The 14,232-nt window shown below is 70.9% G+C and overlaps 1 protein-coding gene across 13 annotated transcripts in view; it reads left to right on the plus strand.

Moving 5' to 3' along the window:
- The first annotated feature begins 261 nt into the window (after positions 1–261).
- Positions 262–14,232, plus strand: part of ATP2B3 (ATPase plasma membrane Ca2+ transporting 3) — a 42,053-nt gene continuing 28,082 nt past the window's right edge. For 11 of the 13 annotated variants that reach the window (XM_065423138.1, XM_065423139.1, XM_065423141.1 and 8 more), the window contains exons 1-2: positions 262–466; positions 10,705–10,902. In XM_065423138.1, coding sequence (XP_065279210.1) covers positions 262–466; positions 10,705–10,902 — 403 coding nt within the window. The remainder of the gene's footprint in view (positions 467–10,704; positions 10,903–14,232) is intronic. The other 2 variants (XM_065423146.1, XM_065423150.1) reach the window with 1 other exon arrangement.

Genomic DNA, 14,232 nt, shown 5'->3' on the forward strand with positions numbered 1-14,232 from the left:
GGATGGAGACGCTGGCACAGAGCAGGCGCTGACCGGTGAGTGAGGGAGGGGGTGTGACTTCTGGGGGGACAGCACCCCCTGCCCAGCCCCCCACCCTGCCCCCCGCAACCTCCCACTGCCCGGCCCTGACTGCCAGGGGAGAGAGAGCGCCCCCTAGTGCCGGCACACTCTCCTCCCTCACTCCTTCCTCTGCTCCTGTGCAGGCTTCCCCATCCGCCCCTCCCGCCACCCCAGCGCCAGGCCCAGCTCCCGCCCACCGCCATGGGCGACCTGGCGAACAGCGCGGTGGATTTCTACCCCAAGAGCCAGCGGCGGGAGCTGAACCATGCGGGCGGCCTGGGCTGCACCCTGCCCGAGCTGCGGGGCCTCATGGAGCTGCGCGGGGCTGAGGCCTTGCAGAAGATCCAGGATGGCTACAGCGACATCAGCGGGCTCTGCCGCCGGCTCAAGACCTCCCCAACTGAAGGTACCGGCTCCTCCGTCCATGGCGCGTGTGGGGGGGAGAACCCAGGAGTCCGGGGTCCGAGCCCCCTGCTCTAACCACCAGACCCCACTCCCCTCCCAGAGCCAGGGAGAGAACCCAGGAGTCCGGGCTCCCAGCCCCCCCCTGCTCTAACCCACCAGCCCCCACTCCCCTCCCAGAGCTGGGGAGAGAACCCAGGAGTCCGGGCTCCCAGCCCCCCCTGCTCTAACCCCCCAGCCCTCACTCCCCTCCCAGAGCCGGGGAGAGAACCCAGGAGTCCGGGCTCCCAGCCCCCCCTGCTCTAACCCACCAGCCCCCACTTCCCTCCCAGAGCTGGGGAGAGAACCCAGGAGTCCGGGCTCCCAGCCCCCCCTGCTCTAACCACCAGCCCCCACTTCCCTCCCAGAGCCGGGGAGAGAACCCAGGAGTCCTGGCTCCCAGCCCCCCCTGCTCTAACCACCAGCCCCCACTTCCCTCCCAGAGCCGGGGAGAGAACCCAGGAGTCCTGGCTCCCAGCCCCCCCCCGCTCTAACCCACCAGCCCCCACTCCCCTCCCAGAGCCGGGGAGAGAACCCAGGAGTCCGGGCTCCCAGCCCCCCCTGCTCTAACCACCAGCCCCCACTTCCCTCCCAGAGCCGGGCAGAGAACCCAGGAGTCCTGGCTCCCAGCCCCCCTGCTCTAACCACCAGCCCCCACTCCCCTCCCAGAGCCGGGGAGAGAACCCAGGAGTCCGGGCTCCCAGCCCCCCCTGCTCTAACCCCCCAGCCCTCACTCCCCTCCCAGAGCCGGGGAGAGAACCCAGGAGTCCGGGCTCCCAGCCCCCCCTGCTCTAACCCACCAGCCCCCACTTCCCTCCCAGAGCTGGGGAGAGAACCCAGGAGTCCGGGCTCCCAGCCCCCCCTGCTCTAACCACCAGCCCCCACTTCCCTCCCAGAGCCGGGGAGAGAACCCAGGAGTCCTGGCTCCCAGCCCCCCCTGCTCTAACCACCAGCCCCCACTTCCCTCCCAGAGCCGGGGAGAGAACCCAGGAGTCCTGGCTCCCAGCCCCCCCCCGCTCTAACCCACCAGCCCCCACTCCCCTCCCAGAGCCGGGGAGAGAACCCAGGAGTCCGGGCTCCCAGCCCCCCCTGCTCTAACCACCAGCCCCCACTTCCCTCCCAGAGCCGGGCAGAGAACCCAGGAGTCCTGGCTCCCAGCCCCCCTGCTCTAACCACCAGCCCCCACTCCCCTCCCAGAGCCGGGGAGAGAACCCAGGAGTCCTGGCTCCCAGCCCCCCTGCTCTAAGCACCAGCCCCCCACTCCCCTCCCAGAGCCGGGGAGAGAACCCAGGAGTCCTGGCTCCCAGCCCCCCCCCCGCTCTAACCCACCAGCCCCCACTCCCCTCCCAGAGCCGGGGAGAGAACCCAGGAGTCCGGGCTCCCAGCCCCCCCTGCTCTAACCACCAGCCCCCACTTCCCTCCCAGAGCCGGGCAGAGAACCCAGGAGTCCTGGCTCCCAGCCCCCCTGCTCTAACCACCAGCCCCCCACTCCCCTCCCAGAGCCGGGGAGAGAACCCAGGAGTCCGGGCTCCCAGCCCCCCCTGCTCTAACCCCCCAGCCCTCACTCCCCTCCCAGAGCCGGGGAGAGAACCCAGGAGTCCGGGCTCCCAGCCCCCCCTGCTCTAACCCACCAGCCCCCACTTCCCTCCCAGAGCTGGGGAGAGAACCCAGGAGTCCGGGCTCCCAGCCCCCCCTGCTCTAACCACCAGCCCCCACTTCCCTCCCAGAGCCGGGGAGAGAACCCAGGAGTCCTGGCTCCCAGCCCCCCCTGCTCTAACCACCAGCCCCCACTTCCCTCCCAGAGCCGGGGAGAGAACCCAGGAGTCCTGGCTCCCAGCCCCCCCCCGCTCTAACCCACCAGCCCCCACTCCCCTCCCAGAGCCGGGGAGAGAACCCAGGAGTCCGGGCTCCCAGCCCCCCCTGCTCTAACCACCAGCCCCCACTTCCCTCCCAGAGCCGGGCAGAGAACCCAGGAGTCCTGGCTCCCAGCCCCCCTGCTCTAACCACCAGCCCCCACTCCCCTCCCAGAGCCGGGGAGAGAACCCAGGAGTCCTGGCTCCCAGCCCCCCTGCTCTAACCACCAGCCCCCACTCCCCTCCCAGAGCCGGGGAGAGAACCCAGGAGTCCTGGCTCCCAGCCCCCCCCCCCCCGCTCTAACCCACCAGCCCCCACTCCCCTCCCAGAGCCGGGGAGAGAACCCAGGAGTCCGGGCTCCCAGCCCCCCCTGCTCTAACCCCCCAGCCCTCACTCCCCTCCCAGAGCCGGGGAGAGAACCCAGGAGTCCGGGCTCCCAGCCCCCCCTGCTCTAACCCACCAGCCCCCACTTCCCTCCCAGAGCTGGGGAGAGAACCCAGGAGTCCGGGCTCCCAGCCCCCCCTGCTCTAACCACCAGCCCCCACTTCCCTCCCAGAGCCGGGGAGAGAACCCAGGAGTCCTGGCTCCCAGCCCCCCTGCTCTAACCACCAGCCCCCACTCCCCTCCCAGAGCCGGGGAGAGAACCCAGGAGTCCTGGCTCCCAGCCCCCCCCCCCCGCTCTAACCCACCAGCCCCCACTCCCCTCCCAGAGCCGGGGAGAGAACCCAGGAGTCCGGGCTCCCAGCCCCCCCTGCTCTAACCCCCCAGCCCTCACTCCCCTCCCAGAGCCGGGGAGAGAACCCAGGAGTCCGGGCTCCCAGCCCCCCCTGCTCTAACCCACCAGCCCCCACTTCCCTCCCAGAGCTGGGGAGAGAACCCAGGAGTCCGGGCTCCCAGCCCCCCCTGCTCTAACCACCAGCCCCCCACTTCCCTCCCAGAGCCGGGGAGAGAACCCAGGAGTCCTGGCTCCCAGCCCCCCCTGCTCTAACCACCAGCCCCCACTTCCCTCCCAGAGCCGGGGAGAGAACCCAGGAGTCCTGGCTCCCAGCCCCCCCCCGCTCTAACCCACCAGCCCCCACTCCCCTCCCAGAGCCGGGGAGAGAACCCAGGAGTCCGGGCTCCCAGCCCCCCCTGCTCTAACCACCAGCCCCCACTTCCCTCCCAGAGCCGGGCAGAGAACCCAGGAGTCCTGGCTCCCAGCCCCCCTGCTCTAACCCACCAGCCCCCACTCCCCTCCCAGAGCCGGGGAGAGAACCCAGGAGTCCTGGCTCCCAGCCCCCCTGCTCTAACCACCAGCCCCCACTCCCCTCCCAGAGCCGGGGAGAGAACCCAGGAGTCCTGGCTCCCAGCCCCCCCCCCCCCGCTCTAACCCACCAGCCCCCACTCCCCTCCCAGAGCCGGGGAGAGAACCCAGGAGTCCTGGCTCCCAGCCCCCCCTGCTCTAAACACCAGCCCCCACTCCCCTCCCAGAGCCGGGGAGAGAACCCAGGAGTCCTGGCTCCCAGCCCCCCCCCCCGCTCTAACCCACCAGCCCCCACTCCCCTCCCAGAGCCGGGGAGAGAACCCAGGAGTCCTGGCTCCCAGCCCCCCCTGCTCTAACCACCAGCCCCCACTCCCCTCCCAGAGCCGGGGAGAGAACCCAGGAGTCCGGGCTCCCAGCCCCCCCTGCTCTAACCACCAGCCCCCACTTCCCTCCCAGAGCCGGGCAGAGAACCCAGGAGTCCTGGCTCCCAGCCCCCCTGCTCTAACCCACCAGCCCCCACTCCCCTCCCAGAGCCGGGGAGAGAACCCAGGAGTCCTGGCTCCCAGCCCCCCCTGCTCTAACCACCAGCCCCCACTCCCCTCCCAGAGCCAGGGAGAGAACCCAGGAGTCCTGGCTCCCAGCCTCCCCCCCCCTCTAACCACCAGCCCCCACTCCCCTCCCAGAGCCGGGGAGAGAACCCAGGAGTCCTGGCTCCCAGCCCCCCTGCTCTAACCACCAGCCCCCACTCCCCTCCCAGAGCCGGGGAGAGAACCCAGGAGTCCTGGCTCCCAGCCCCCCCTGCTCTAACCACCAGCCCCCACTTCCCTCCCAGAGCCGGGGAGAGAACCCAGGAGTCCTGGCTCCCAGCCCCCCCCCGCTCTAACCCACTAGCCCCCACTCCCCTCCCAGAGCCGGGGAGAGAACCCAGGAGTCCGGGCTCCCAGCCCCCCCTGCTCTAACCACCAGTCCCCACTTCCCTCCCAAAGCCGGGGAGAGAACCCAGGAGTCCTGGCTCCCAGCCCCCCCCCGCTCTAACCCACCAGCCCCCACTCCCCTCCCAGAGCCGGGGAGAGAACCCAGGAGTCCGGGCTCCCAGCCCCCCCTGCTCTAACCACCAGCCCCCACTCCCCTCCCAGAGCCGGGCAGAGAACCCAGGCGTCCTGGCTCCCAGCCCCGCCGCCCCGCTCTAACCCACCAGCCCCCACTCCCCTCCCAGAGCCGGGGAGAGAACCCAGGAGTCGGGCTCCCAGCCCCCCCCTGCTGTAATCCACCAGCCCCCACTTCCCTCCCAGAGCCGGGGAGAGAACCCAGGAGTCCGGGCTCCCAGCCCCCCCTGCTCTAACCACCAGCCCCCACTTCCCTCCCAGAGCCGGGCAGAGAACCCAGGAGTCCTGGCTCCCAGCCCCCCTGCTCTAACCCACCAGCCCCCACTCCCCTCCCAGAGCCGGGGAGAGAACCCAGGAGTCCTGGCTCCCAGCCCCCCTGCTCTAACCACCAGCCCCCACTCCCCTCCCAGAGCCGGGGAGAGAACCCAGGAGTCCTGGCTCCCAGCCCCCCCCCCCCGCTCTAACCCACCAGCCCCCACTCCCCTCCCAGAGCCGGGGAGAGAACCCAGGAGTCCTGGCTCCCAGCCCCCCCTGCTCTAAACACCAGCCCCCACTCCCCTCCCAGAGCCAGGGAGAGAACCCAGGAGTCCTGGCTCCCAGCCCCCCCCCCCCGCTCTAACCCACCAGCCCCCACTCCCCTCCCAGAGCCGGGGAGAGAACCCAGGAGTCCTGGCTCCCAGCCCCCCCTGCTCTAACCACCAGCCCCCACTCCCCTCCCAGAGCCGGGGAGAGAACCCAGGAGTCCGGGCTCCCAGCCCCCCCTGCTCTAACCACCAGCCCCCACTTCCCTCCCAGAGCCGGGCAGAGAACCCAGGAGTCCTGGCTCCCAGCCCCCCTGCTCTAACCCACCAGCCCCCACTCCCCTCCCAGAGCCGGGGAGAGAACCCAGGAGTCCTGGCTCCCAGCCCCCCCTGCTCTAACCACCAGCCCCCACTCCCCTCCCAGAGCCAGGGAGAGAACCCAGGAGTCCTGGCTCCCAGCCTCCCCCCCCCTCTAACCACCAGCCCCCACTCCCCTCCCAGAGCCGGGGAGAGAACCCAGGAGTCCTGGCTCCCAGCCCCCCCCCCGCTCTAACCCACTAGCCCCCACTCCCCTCCCAGAGCCGGGGAGAGAACCCAGGAGTCCGGGCTCCCAGCCCCCCCTGCTCTAACCACCAGTCCCCACTTCCCTCCCAGAGCCGGGGAGAGAACCCAGGAGTCCGGGCTCCCAGCCCCCCCCCGCTCTAACCCACCAGCCCCCACTCCCCTCCCAGAGCCGGGGAGAGAACCCAGGAGTCCGGGCTCCCAGCCCCCCCCCGCTCTAACCCACCAGCCCCCACTCCCCTCCCAGAGCCGGGGATGGAACCCAGGAGTCCTGGCTCCCAGCCCCCCCTGCTCTAACCACCAGCCCCCACTCCCCTCCCAGAGCCGGGGAGAGAACCCAGGAGTCCGGGCTCCCAGCCCCCCCTGCTCTAACCACCAGCCCCCACTTCCCTCCCAGAGCCGGGCAGAGAACCCAGGAGTCCTGGCTCCCAGCCCCCCCTGCTCTAACCACCAGCCCCCACTTCCCTCCCAGAGCCGGGGAGAGAACCCAGGAGTCCTGGCTCCCAGCCCCCCTGCTCTAACCCACCAGCCCCCGCTCCCCTCCCAGAGCCGGGGAGAGAACCCAGGAGTCCTGGCTCCCAGCCCCCCCTCCTCTAACCACCAGCCCCCACTCCCCTCCCAGAGCCGGGGAGAGAACCCAGGAGTCCTGGCTCCCAGCCCCCCCTGCTCTAACCCACCAGCCCCCACTCCCCTCCCAGAGCCGGGGAGAGAACCCAGGAGTCCTGGCTCCCAGCCCCCCCCCGCTCTAACCCACCAGCCCCCACTCCCCTCCCAGAGCTGGGAGAGAACCCAGGAGTCCTGGCTCCCAGCCCCCCCTGCTCTAACCACCAGCCCCCACTCCCCTCCCAGAGCTGGGAGAGAACCCAGGAGTCCTGGCTCCCAGCCCCCCCTGCTCTAACCACCAGCCCCCACTCCCCTCCCAGAGCCGGGGAGAGAACCCAGGAGTCCTGGCTCCCAGCCCCCCCTGCTCTAACCACCAGCCCCCACTCCCCTCTCCCCAGCTCTGGGAGAACCCAGGAGTCCCGGCTCCCAGCCCCCCTGCTCTAACCCACCAGCCCCCGCTCCCCTCCCAGAGCCGGGGAGAGAACCCAGGAGTCCTGGCTCCCAGCCCCCCCTCCTCTAACCACCAGCCCCCACTCCCCTCCCAGAGCCGGGGAGAGAACCCAGGAGTCCTGGCTCCCAGCCCCCCCTGCTCTAACCCACCAGCCCCCACTCCCCTCCCAGAGCCGGGGAGAGAACCCAGGAGTCCTGGCTCCCAGCCCCCCCCCGCTCTAACCCACCAGCCCCCACTCCCCTCCCAGAGCCGGGGAGAGAACCCAGGAGTCCTGGCTCCCAGCCCCCCCTGCTCTAACCACCAGCCCCCACTCCCCTCCCAGAGCCGGGGAGAGAACCCAGGAGTCCTGGCTCCCAGCCCCCCCTGCTCTAACCACCAGCCCCCACTCCCCTCCCAGAGTCGGGGAGAGAACCCAGGAGTCCTGGCTCCCAGCCCACCCGCTCTAACCCACCAGCCCCCACTCCCCTCCCAGAGCCGGGGAGAGAACCCAGGAGTCCTGGCTCCCAGCCCCCCCTCCTCTAACCACCAGCCCCCACTCCCCTCCCAGAGCCGGGGAGAGAACCCAGGAGTCCTGGCTCCCAGCCCCCCCTGCTCTAACCACCAGCCCCCACTCCCCTCTCCCCAGCTCTGGGAGAACCCAGGAGTCCCGGCTCCCAGCCCCCCTGCTCTAACCCACCAGCCCCCGCTCCCCTCCCAGAGCCGGGGAGAGAACCCAGGAGTCCTGGCTCCCAGCCCCCCCTCCTCTAACCACCAGCCCCCACTCCCCTCCCAGAGCCGGGGAGAGAACCCAGGAGTCCTGGCTCCCAGCCCCCCCTGCTCTAACCCACCAGCCCCCACTCCCCTCCCAGAGCCGGGGAGAGAACCCAGGAGTCCTGGCTCCCAGCCCCCCCCCGCTCTAACCCACCAGCCCCCACTCCCCTCCCAGAGCCGGGGAGAGAACCCAGGAGTCCTGGCTCCCAGCCCCCCCTGCTCTAACCACCAGCCCCCACTCCCCTCCCAGAGTCGGGGAGAGAACCCAGGAGTCCTGACATTGGGTCTTCTTCAAAGGGTTAATATTTGGCACCCCAGGTGTTTTATCCGGGGACCCCTGGCTGAGACACGCCCCCGGGGGGGGGGCTGGGAGCCCGGACTCCTGGGTTCTCTCCCCCTTCTAATGAGGATTCTTTAAGGTTCCGCAGGTGGCTCCAGCCCTTGGAGAAGTGTGGGGGAGGGGGCGGGGGCGGGGGCGGAGCCGGGGGGCGGAGCTGGGGGGGGGCTGGCCGTGGGGGCGGGCGGAGCTGGGCGGGGCGGGGACGGAGCCGGGGGGGGCGGAGCTGGGGGGGGCTGGCCATGGGGGGGCGGAGCTGGGCGGGGACGGAGCCGGGGGGCGGAGCTGGGGGGGGGCTGGCCGTGGGGGCGGGGGCGGAGCTGGGAGGGGGCTCGCCCCGGGGGGGCGGGGAAGGAGCCGGGGGGGGGGGGGCTGGCCCTGGGGGGGCGGAGCTGGGCGGGGACGGAGCCGGGGGGCGGAGCTGGGGGGGGCTGGCCATGGGGGGGGGCGGAGCTGGGCGGGGCGGGGACGGAGCCGGGGGGGCGGAGCTGGGGGGGGGCTGGCCGTGGGGGGGGGCGGAGCTGGGCGGGGCGGGGACGGAGCCGGGGGGGCGGAGCTGGGGGGGGGCTGGCCCGGGGGGGAAGGAGCTGGGGGGGCGGGGGGGGACAGGGCTGGCGGGGGCGGAGCTGGGCGGGGACGGAGCCGGGGGGCGGAGCTGGGGGGGGGCTGGCCATGGGGGGGGGCGGAGCTGGGCGGGGCGGGGACGGAGCCGGGGGGGCGGAGCTGGGGGGGGGCTGGCCATGGGGGGGGGCGGAGCTGGGCGGGGCGGGGACGGAGCCGGGGGGGCGGAGCTGGGGGGGGGCTGGCCATGGGGGGGGGCGGAGCTGGGCGGGGCGGGGACGGAGCCGGGGGGGCGGAGCTGGGGGGGGGCTGGCCCGGGGGGGCGGGGGCGGAGCTGGGCGGGGACGGAGCCGGGGGGGCGGAGCTGGGGGGGGGTCTGGCCATGGGGGGGGGGCGGAGCTGGGCGGGGCGGGGACGGAGCCGGGGGGGCGGAGCTGGGGGGGGGCTGGCCGTGGGGGGCGGGGCGGAGCTGGCCGGGGCGGGGACGGAGCCGGGGGGCGGAGCTGGGGGGGGGCTGGCCGTGGGGGCGGGGGCGGAGCTGGGCGGGGACGGAGCCGGGGGGCGGAGCTGGGGGGGGGCTGGCCATGGGGGGGGCGGAGCTGGGCGGGGCGGGGACGGAGCCGGGGGGCGGAGCTGGGGGGGGGCTGGCCATGGGGGGGGCGGAGCTGGGCGGGGCGGGGACGGAGCCGGGGGGGCGGAGCTGGGGGGGGCTGGCCGGGGGGGTCTCTCCGAGCAGAGCTGCAGCGTCGGCTCCTGCGGCGGGTTCCCCTTGACTCGCCCTTCGGGCTGCGGCAGCGACTTGCCGGGCTGGGGACCCCCCCGCACAGAGCTGAGAGATCTGCCCCAGCCCCCCCCTGCCCCACGGTGCCCCCCGCCCCCTGCCCCCCCGAGCCTGGTCCCACCTGCCAGGGGAGATCGCCCCCCGCCCCACTCCCTGCCCCACGGTGCCCCCCGCCCCCCCGAGCCTGGTCCCGCCTGCCAGGGGGGAGCGCCCCCCACCCAGCCCCCCGCCCCACTCCCTGCCCCACGGTGCCCCCCGCCCCCCCGAGCCTGGTCCCGCCTGCCAGGGGGGAGCGCCCCCCACCCAGCCCCCCGCCCCACTCCCTGCCCCACGGTGCCCCCAGCCCCCCGGGCCTGGTCCCGCCTGCCAGGAGGGAGCACCCCCCACCCAGCCCCCCGCCCCACTCCCTGCCCCACGGTGCCCCCAGCCCCCCGGGCCTGGTCCCGCCTGCCAGGGGGGAGCGCCCCCCACCCAGCCCCCCGCCCCACTCCCTGCCCCACGGTGTCCTCAGCCCCCCGGGCCTGGTCCCGCCTGCCAGGAGGGAGCGCCCCCCACCCAGCCCCCCGCCCCACTCCCTGCCCCACGGTGCCCCCAGCCCCCCGGGCCTGGTCCCGCCTGCCAGGGTGGAGCGCCCCCTACAGGACATAATTGCAACCACCTAACAGGGGTCGGGGGCTGCAGCTCCCGGGAACGAGCAGAACCAAACTGCTGCTGGTCTTAGTTCAGGGTGAATTTCCTGAGACCAGAGCGATGGATGTGAGACAGGACGCCTGGGTTCTCTGCCCGGCTCCGGGAGGGGGGGCTGGGAGCCGGGACTCCTGGGTTCGCTCTGTGACATCTGTGCAGCCCCGTGCCCCTGTGTGGTTCATTCATTTCAAAGGGGGGTGGGGGCCCAGCTGCCCAGGACAGGATCCGACCCCCTGGGTGATCAAAGGCCCCTGGGTGGCCCTGCCCCCCCCTCCGCCCGCTCTCACCTGCCAGCTCGTTAAATATTTAAAATGTCACCAGTCCCAGGGAGCAGCCGCAGCCCAGGGACCATCGGCAAATTCTCCACCACACTGACCTGGCTCTGGGACCCGCAGCGAAATACACCAGAGTCCTGGCTCCCAGCCCCCCTGCTCTAACCACCAGCCCCCGCTCCCCTCCCAGAGCTGGGGAGAGAACCCAGGCGTCCGGGCTCCCAGCCCCCCGCTCTAACCACTAGTCCCCGCTCCCCTCCCAGAGCCGGGGAGAGAACCCAGGAGTCCTGGCTCCCAGCCCCCCCGCTGTACCCCACCAGCCCCCCTCCCCTCCCAGAGCTGAGGAGAGAACCCAGGAGTCCTGGCTTCTAGCCCCCCTGCTCTAACCACTAGCCCCCGCTCCCCTCCCAGAACCGAGGAGAGAACCTAGGCATCTGGGCTCCACCTACATCCTCCCTCTCTCTGCCCCTGCTCAGGCTTGTCAGACAATGCGGCCGACCTGGAGAAGCGGCGGCAGATCTACGGCCAGAACTTCATCCCGCCCAAGCAGCCCAAGACCTTCCTGCAGCTGGTGTGGGAGGCTCTGCAGGACGTGACCCTGATCATCCTGGAGATCGCAGCCATCATCTCCCTGGGGCTGTCCTTCTACGCCCCACCGGGAGAGGAGACCGAAGGTCAGTCCTTGCCTGGGGGGCTCCCAGAGCCTGGGGCGTCCCCCCCCCCCTGAGATGGGGCGGGGCCGTCTCCGTGGGGCCAGATCCCAGGGTCAGCAGCTCGGTGTGGGGAAGGAAGGAGGCGGGCGGGGGGCGTTTTCCACACCTGGGAGGTAGCTCAGGTGTGGCTGGGTCACGGGGCTGCAAGGCGAGATGAGGGAGACATGACCGTTCCTCCGCTGCTCCGTCCGTCCGTCCGTCTGGTATGCCTCCATCCGTCCATGCACTGACCTGTCCGTCCACCCGCTGCTCCGTCCGTCTGGTACGCCTCCATCCGTCCATCCACTGACCTGTCCGTCCACCCGCTGCTCCGTCCGTCTGGTACGCCTCCATCCGTCCATCCACTGACCTGTCCGTCCACCCGCTGCTCCGTCCGTCCATCCACCCGCTGACCCATCCATCCGTCCGTCTGGTACGCCTCCATCCGTCCATTCACTGACCTGTCCGTCCACCCACTGCTCCGTCCGCCTGGTACGCCTCCATCCGTCCATCCACTGACCTGTCCGTCCACCCGCTGCTCCGTCCATCCATCCACCCGCTGACCCATCCATCCGTCCGTCTGGTACGCCTCCATCCGTCCATCCACTGACCTGTCCGTCCACCCACTGCTCCGTCCGCCTGGTACGCCTCCATCCGTCCATCCACTGACCTGTCCGTCCACCCGCTGCTCCGTCCATCCATCCACCCGCTGACCCATCCATCCGTCCGTCTGGTACGCCTCCATCCGTCCATCCACTGACCTGTCCCTCCACCCGCTGCTCCATCCGTCTGGTACGCCTCCATCCGTCCATCCACTGACCTGTCCGTCCACCCGCTGCTCCGTCCATCCCTCCACCCGCTGACCCATCCATCCGTCCGTCTGGTACGCCTCCATCCGTCCATCCACTGACCTGTCCCTCCACCCGCTGCTCCGTCCATCCCTCCACCCGCTGACCCATCCATCTGTCCGTCTGGTACGCCTCCATCCGTCCATCCACTGACCTGTCCGTCCACCCGCTGCTCCATCCGTCTGGTACGCCTCCATCCGTCCATCCACTGACCTGTCCGTCCACCCGCTGCTCCGTCCATCCCTCCACCCGCTGACCCATCCATCCGGTACGCCTCCATCCGTCCATCCACTGACCTGTCCGTCCACCCGCTGCTCCGTCCGTCTGGTACGCCTCCATCCGTCCATGCACTGACCTGTCCCTCCACCCGCTGCTCCATCCGTCTGGTACGCCTCCATCCGTCCATCCACTGACCTGTCCCTCCACCCGCTGCTCCATCCGTCTGGTACGCCTCCATCCGTCCATCCACTGACCTGTCCGTCCACCCGCTGCTCCGTCCATCCCTCCACCCGCTGACCCATCCATCTGTCCGTCTGGTACGCCTCCATCCGTCCATCCACTGACCTGTCCGTCCACCCGCTGCTCCGTCCGTCTGGTACGCCACCATCCGTCCATCCACTGACCTGTCCGTCCACCCGCTGCTCCGTCCGTCTGGTACGCCTCCATCCATCCATCCACTGACCTGTCCGTCCACCCGCTGCTCCGTCCGTCTGGTACGCCTCCATCCGTCCATCCACTGACCTGTCTGTCCACCCGCTGCTCCGTCCATCCCTCCACCCGCTGACCCATCCATCTGTCCGTCTGGTACGCCTCCATCCGTCCATGCACTGACCTGTCCCTCCACCCGCTGCTCCGTCCGTCTGGTACGCCTCCATCCGTCCATCCACTGACCTGTCCGTCCACCCGCTGTTCCGTCCATCCCTCCACCCGCTGACCCATCCATCTGTCCATCTGGTACGCCTCCATCCGTCCATCCACTGACCTGTCCGTCCACCCGCTGCTCCGTCCGTCTGGTACGCCTCCATCCGTCCATCCACTGACCTGTCCGTCCACCCGCTGCTCCGTCCGTCTGGTACGCCTCCATCCGTCCATCCACTGACCTGTCCGTCCACCCGCTGCTCCGTCCATCCATCCACCCGCTGCTCCGTCCGTCCATCCACCCGCTGACCCATCCATCCGTCCGTCTGGTACGCCTCCATCCGTCCATTCACTGACCTGTCCGTCCACCCACTGCTCCGTCCGCCTGGTACGCCTCCATCCGTCCATCCACTGACCTGTCCGTCCACCCGCTGCTCCGTCCATCCATCCACCCGCTGACCCATCCATCCGTCCGTCTGGTACGCCTCCATCCGTCCATCCACTGACCTGTCCCTCCACCCGCTGCTCCGTCCATCCCTCCACCCGCTGACCCATCCATCCGTCCGTCTGGTACGCCTCCATCCGTCCATCCACTGACCTGTCCCTCCACCCGCTGCTCCGTCCATCCCTCCACCCGCTGACCCATCCATCTGTCCGTCTGGTACGCCTCCATCCGTCCATCCACTGACCTGTCCGTCCACCCGCTGCTCCATCCGTCTGGTACGCCTCCATCCGTCCATCCACTGACCTGTCCGTCCACCCGCTGCTCCGTCCATCCCTCCACCCGCTGACCCATCCATCCGGTACGCCTCCATCCGTCCATCCACTGACCTGTCCGTCCACCCGCTGCTCCGTCCGTCTGGTACGCCTCCATCCGTCCATGCACTGACCTGTCCCTCCACCCGCTGCTCCATCCGTCTGGTACGCCTCCATCCGTCCATCCACTGACCTGTCCCTCCACCCGCTGCTCCATCCGTCTGGTACGCCTCCATCCGTCCATCCACTGACCTGTCCGTCCACCCGCTGCTCCGTCCATCCCTCCACCCGCTGACCCATCCATCTGTCCGTCTGGTACGCCTCCATCCGTCCATCCACTGACCTGTCCGTCCACCCGCTGCTCCGTCCGTCTGGTACGCCACCATCCGTCCATCCACTGACCTGTCCGTCCACCCGCTGCTCCGTCCGTCTGGTACGCCTCCATCCGTCCATGCACTGACCTGTCCGTCCACCCGCTGCTCCGTCCGTCTGGTACGCCTCCATCCGTCCATGCACTGACCTGTCCGTCCACCCGCTGCTCCGTCCGTCTGGTACGCCTCCATCCGTCCATCCACTGACCTGTCCGTCCACCCGCTGCTCCGTCCATCCATCCACCCGCTGACCCATCCATCCGTCCGTCTGGTACGCCTCCATCCGTCCATCCACTGACCTGTCCGTCCACCCGCTGCTCCGTCCCTCTGGTATGCCTCCATCCGTCCATGCACTGACCTGTCCGTCCACCCGCTGCTCCGTCCATCCATCCACCCGCTGACCCATCCATCCGTCCGTCTGGTACGCCTCCATCCGTCCATCCACTGACCTGTCCGTCCACCCGCTGCTCCGTCCATCC

This window comes from Emys orbicularis, assembly GCF_028017835.1.
Source record: "Emys orbicularis isolate rEmyOrb1 chromosome 21 unlocalized genomic scaffold, rEmyOrb1.hap1 SUPER_21_unloc_7, whole genome shotgun sequence".
NCBI classification, from domain to species: domain Eukaryota; kingdom Metazoa; phylum Chordata; order Testudines; family Emydidae; genus Emys; species Emys orbicularis.